At 39.3% G+C, this 5,964-nt stretch overlaps 1 protein-coding gene across 14 annotated transcripts in view; it reads left to right on the top strand.

The window, feature by feature from the left end:
• POSTN (periostin) overlaps positions 1–5,964 on the top strand; it is a 59,846-nt gene that overhangs the window by 44,093 nt on the left and 9,789 nt on the right. For 6 of the 14 annotated variants that reach the window (XM_019524433.1, XM_019524432.1, XM_019524428.1 and 3 more), the window contains exons 17-20: positions 805–852; positions 1,986–2,048; positions 4,089–4,169; positions 4,980–5,069. In XM_019524433.1, coding sequence (XP_019379978.1) covers positions 805–852; positions 1,986–2,048; positions 4,089–4,169; positions 4,980–5,069 — 282 coding nt within the window. The remainder of the gene's footprint in view (positions 1–804; positions 853–1,985; positions 2,049–4,088; positions 4,170–4,979; positions 5,070–5,964) is intronic. The other 8 variants (XM_019524436.1, XM_019524434.1, XM_019524430.1 and 5 more) reach the window with 3 other exon arrangements.

The following is a 5,964-nucleotide window of genomic DNA, read 5'->3' as shown; positions in this document are numbered from 1 at the left end:
AGAAGTTTCAGCATACCACATTAGCCTCTGTGGTACTGTTCTCTCTATGTTACCAGTTCTTCTGATGTTATGAAGAGAGAGAGAACTTGGTGCCCACCTCCTCTGTGCACCCAAGGGGCTTGTGACTGAGTCACTACCAAGAAATAGTCATTATGGATGATCCCTGTGAAGCAAAAAGACATAAAGGAGGAAATCTTATTTACCACCTCCTTGACATTTTATTCAGGGATTACATTTAATAACTGAATCAAGATTAGGATTTGGGGTCTAAGACTCTAGTTAGAAATGGAAAATATTGCACTTTCCTTTAGACAATTCAAAATGGATAGGCTGACATTTTAAGTTCAGTTTTTTAAATGGTGTGACTCAAGGTTGGTGTTTTTTTCCTATGCCTATCGCATGTGCTCTCTCCAGAACAGCATTTCAAAATTGCATGAGTGAGTCTCTAATTATCTTTTATTTATCTTCTGTTGGCATGCAACTGGCAATGAAAGTAAATGACATACTAGTGTAGCCATCACACCTAGTACATGGCTGATGCTATATAAACAATAAAATCTAATATTATATTTAGTCAAATTATTTGTTAAACAGATATCACTTGTGTGACATGTATGCCTACTCACTAGAATTGAAAGGCTTCATAATCTATTTCTCTAAATTATACTTTTACATCATTTACTTTGATTGTACCCAATTATTTATAGCAGACCCAATCTTAAAGTTGGGTATCATTCAACAATAACCTTGTTTGGATGCTGTTATGTGTGTATGTGCTTCACATTCCATTGCCTATATTTTCAGAGATTAAAGTGATTGAAAGCAACGTCCAGCCAATAATCAGAAAAGAAGGTAAAAGTGGCCCCTTTTTGTTCTGAAATACATTGATGGACTAGGCTGAATGTTGGCAGAGGACAAACCCAGATTTCAGCATTTTGCTTCAAAGCAATAATAAAAACACAACAAGAGCTGGCAATTTTTCTTTACCAAAAAGGTTTCTTAAAACTATTCTTCCCAAGTGGCCTCTTACCATCTTAATTTAATTTTTAAAATGGCATTTGTAATCTATTTTGCTTTTAGAAAAAGATAACCTTTTTTAAGTGTGTTTAGTTTATATCACTTCAAAATGAACATTTCTGTACTTTATCAGGTATCAGACAGGGACCTTATAACTTACATTATAATGTATAAAGTTTGTGTCATGGTTATTAATCATTGTTCTTGAGAGAGCTTCATCACAATATTAGAGACATGATCTTGCTTGTTGTTCAGTTAATGCAGACCAGAATGTGGGTTGGTATTGTTGCATACACAGATCAATGTCACTCACCAAAGAGGGATGAAATAAGAATATAGAATTGTGTACATTGACTAATCACTCCTTTAGCTGCCAAAACTGGTAATACTTCCTTTGGCTACAACCCAGGGAAAGTTTTCTGTTTGCCAGGGTTCTGACTCTGCCCAGTCTCACCACTGGTGACTCAGGAGCAATCCCCATAAAGCGAATTTGGGCTCTTCTTGGCTTCCCAGAAACAGTAGTCTCTTTCCCACCCAATAAAAAAAACCTCCAAAAAGCCTACTGAGGCTAAAGAAATGTTACTTCTACTAGTTATGCCTGGAAGACCAGGACAAATCATGAAGCAATAGTAAGAAGATAATTATTCTTCCAGGTCACTTGAGATGGTGCCAATGGCTAACCTTCCTGGACAAGGCAGAAAAGTATTGCTTTACCCTTATGTTCCACATTTCTGTTATGCCAGTCTAACACAGAACTAAAGTGGAGCAAAGGTGAAAAAATATAATTAGCACTACTTAAAACCTACCATTAGTAAATGTTATCCAGTACTGAGATCAACTCTTTCTTCTTTTGGTATTATTTAACATGTTATCAATTAGAATTCAGGGAAGTCTTACCATTAGAACAGGAGCAACTGAATATGACTTATTTTTGTTGTGGTACTAAAATGCTTACATGTGTTTGTTAGAAATACCCGGTAGGAAAATCACGAAAGTAGTTGGTGGTTCAACAGTTCGAAAAGTTATTCAAGGTAGGATTGATTAACAGAACTATACATTTTGTGACATGCCAATGTGCTCTACATTGTGGCTGAACGATGGTGGTGAATTATTTAGACCTAAAAGCAGAACAAAAACTCCTGTGCCTCACTGTCTACTAAAAATATGTACATAGTAAACTTTCATTTTGACTTAACTATTTTCTGCTTTGGCTATAAGGGTAATAGGAATCAGTCACCTGAAGATCAGGAGTCTCTTTCAGCCCTAACCTGTCATTAAACCGTGAAAGAGCTGTTAGCAGGCTTAGCACCACTAAGGCACATGTCCACAAGACATTTATTGCAAAGCTGACTAATTAGCTCTACAGTAAAGCATCAGCTTCTGCATATGAGCTATTAGGTTGGAGTGAACTATATACTCTGACATAGGATAGTACTGCCAGACACAAGTACTATGCTAAGGCAAAGTTATTTACTTTGCCACAACACTTGTGTAGATGCTTATGGGCCTGGCTGGAGCATGAGGGTGTTTCAGAGTGGGGGCTGTGTGCTGGCTAGTCCCACACTATAGCACTCTTATGCCCCAGCCAGCCCCTCTGCAGCACATTAAGCTGAGTCAGAGAAGCCCCAGGCTGGCAGGCTGACCCCAGGGTCCCCTTCCAGCTGGGGCTGCTCTCACCCAGCTCAAAGTGCTGTGGGCCCGAGCACAACTGCAAACAAGGCACCTGGGAACAATAAACTCGCATGAACAGTACAATAATTTATTTAGTTGCCTTAATTGCATGTGTAGACATGCCCATAATGTTCAAAAGAGTGAAGATAATGCTCCAAAGAAGAGATTTTCCTGCTAACATCTGGGAAGGCTTCCTTTTACCTGCGGAACCTAAGGGGATGTTTCTGCCATAACAGACACAGAGTAATTAACAAATGTTTACAATTCAGGTATAGAACAGGAAGCAGATACCCATTAGAAAAAATTAGCACTTACCGGTTGCTAAATAGTAGGGGTGTACGAAACTGGCCGTATTCGATTTGGTTTCATATCTGGCCGGAACTGGGGACAGTGATTCAATTCATTGATTTGGATCACTGCCCTGATTTTGATTTGGCCTAATCCAAAGATTTTATGCTGATTCGGAGAATCAGTGATTCAGCCATAAACAATTTTAAATGTTTTTTCTACATAGCTCAAGGTACCAGGCATGGTTCATGATCACCAAGATCCTGGGCAGATGGAGCATCCCATGGGAGCATGAGGGTGTCCCCAGGGTGCTCGGCAGTGGACCCAGAAGTGGACCAAAAGTACTTCTGGACCACTTCCGGGTCCACTGCCAAGAGTGTAGGGGAGCCCCCTGTGCCCCGCCTCATCTTGACAATTGGCCACAGGGGGACCTCGGGTGCCCCCCCAGACCCAAGAGACACCAGTCACTGAGCTGGGGGGGAAGGTCAGAGTGTTCCCTGTGTGCTCCCCAGTAGACCCAGAAGTGGACCAGAAGTGCTTCTAGTCCACTTCTGGGCCTGCTGCCGAGTGCACTGGGAACCCCCTCCCCATGCTCCCTTGGGACTCTCCATCCACTACATCATGTCAGCTTTCATGAGCTGCCTGGTACCTTGAGGTATGTAGAAAAAAACATTTAAAGCTGTGTCTATGTCCGAATTATCAAATCTTTCTGAATCTCTCCAAATCGATTTGAAGGGTTGCAATTCAATTTAGAGAGATTAAAGGGTCTCCTGATTTCAGTTCAGATTTGGAGATTTGGCCACCAGACAAGGCTGTATCTCTGCTGGATTGAACCAGTGATTGAAGCTTTGCACAGCCCTACTAAATAGTATATAAGAGAAAATGCAGGATTGCATAGTTACTCCTATGAATTGATTCTTAGTATTATTTCCACATATAAATCTACACCATTATTATAATAATGTAAATAAAATGATAAATTATAGGAAGTGGAGAAGTTAATGCCATTCTCATCTCAACTCTTTTGAGAATAATACATATTTCCATGCACTGTTTACATCCAGGCATATTTGTAACATGTTGATTAATTTTTTTCAAATAATATTTTCTAGAGCCAACATTCACCAGAATTGAACAACCAGAAATCCAGGTCATCGGCGGAGGAGAGACAATAACTAAAGTGATTCATGGAGGTGATTACATTTTCATTGCCTAGAGTATATTAGCTAGAAATCTTTTGAAAGCTTTACAGTTCCAATTTAGGTTTTAATCCAATGAGGAAGGGCCATCTGGTTTGGTTAGGGGGAGAGGGGGGAATTTCTTTTTTTGAGATATCCCATTTGATTTTAGCATGTGATTTAGGAAACGTCTATTCCTATGTTCACTGTCTATTCCCTAGCCATGTCCCATAATTGTATCCAGTGAAATAGGTTTAGCACTTCACATGCTGACATGCCATCTGTTTCTGTTACAGTTTTTTAATAACTGTTAGCTTGCAAGCTAAAGCATGGTAGCCAGTTATATACAGAAAGTCAGAGTGCTTGGACAGAGAGACCAGAATTTTCTCCCACTACTCCAGATGTTTATACCAAAGATGGACCTCAACCAAAAACTTATATGTGATCATTCCTGAATTTTGGTGAAAGCTTAGCTGTTGTTTTGGATCCAAGAATAGAGGTAGAGTATGTAGAACTGTTCTTACTATTACCTCTGTATCATGAAGACACCAACAGTTCCTTCCCAGAACACTTTAAAATTTAAATAGACAAGACTAGGCAAAGGGTAGATAAGGAAACAGAGACACAAAGAGGTCAAAGGTCTGTCTTAGATCATGCAACAGTTTGTTGGCAGAGACAGAAATTAAAACTAGTTTTCCAAAGTCCCAAGGCCATGCACTATTCTCACATATTTGCTAATAAGTAGGGGGGGGGTCTTCAATATGATATGCTTCACATGTTATTTACCTTTTTTATTAATGTTTTTAATTTGGAAAATCTCTTTAGAGCCAATTATCAAAACATACACAAAGATCATTGATGGACGGCCTGTAGAGGTGACTGAAAAACAGGTGACAGAAGAAAGAATTATTCAAGGTAAACTGTCAGACTGTGTCAGATGCAGGGTATGAATGAAGATTGTTCAAGTCTCCACTTAAGTCTCATTTGGGCTTGTATACAGGAAGGCAAATTTAAGTCCTTAACACTACTCATCTGAGGGGCTAATGTTTTACAAACATTTAACTAATTATGCCAAGTTACAGATTTTTTTTTTTCTTTTAAGGATTTTTTCCCTCAGGCTAAAAAGACCCATGTGGGGGGAAATGTAAAAACTCCCTTTACTGGCATGCAAAAGATAAATTGTTAATATTTGTTTTGCAATAAAATTTGGAGAGTGTCAACATCTCCTAAACAAAATCAGAAAAAGTAAGAATGTTAGTAAGTAATGTCAAAGTTTAACATAAATTAAGAGTGAAAGCATTCAATGATCCAAAGCAGTTAAGTGACCTAGGCTCTTAGGGCATATCTAATCCAGGAGCCACTGTAATTAAAGTGCCCAGGGCATCATGTGAATCAGTGTCCCTGTGCTGAAAAATGGTGGTGGGGACACTTTAACTAAAGCTTATTAGGGATACTGATACATATGACATTGGAGTCTGCTGGAGTGTGGTAAATACCGTGATTAATTGAGTTTGCTCCATGCTGTAATTACAGTGTGTCGGAGAAGCCTCACTGCACATGTATAAGCTTCCCATGCTCTTTAGCTAATGCACATTGAGATGGGTTGATGTGTGTTTTCCTAGCATCTCGCAATGGAGGTATTAGATTTAATGCCTGTTACCTAAAGCACATTAATGCACATGTAGATACACCCACTAGCACCATTACTGGAATGGGATTTTGGCACTTAGTATCATAGAATTATAGAATCATAGAATCAATGAGTCAGAAGGGACCAAGACAGATCATCTAGTCCGACCCCCTGCCATGG

The sequence above is a fragment of the Gavialis gangeticus genome, unplaced genomic scaffold (assembly GCF_001723915.1).
Source record: "Gavialis gangeticus isolate Ggan-Ray unplaced genomic scaffold, GavGan_comp1, whole genome shotgun sequence".
Lineage (NCBI taxonomy): Eukaryota > Metazoa > Chordata > Crocodylia > Gavialidae > Gavialis > Gavialis gangeticus.
The sequence above is the reverse complement of the archived record's forward strand: the minus strand, read 5'-3'. Positions and strand labels throughout refer to the sequence as shown.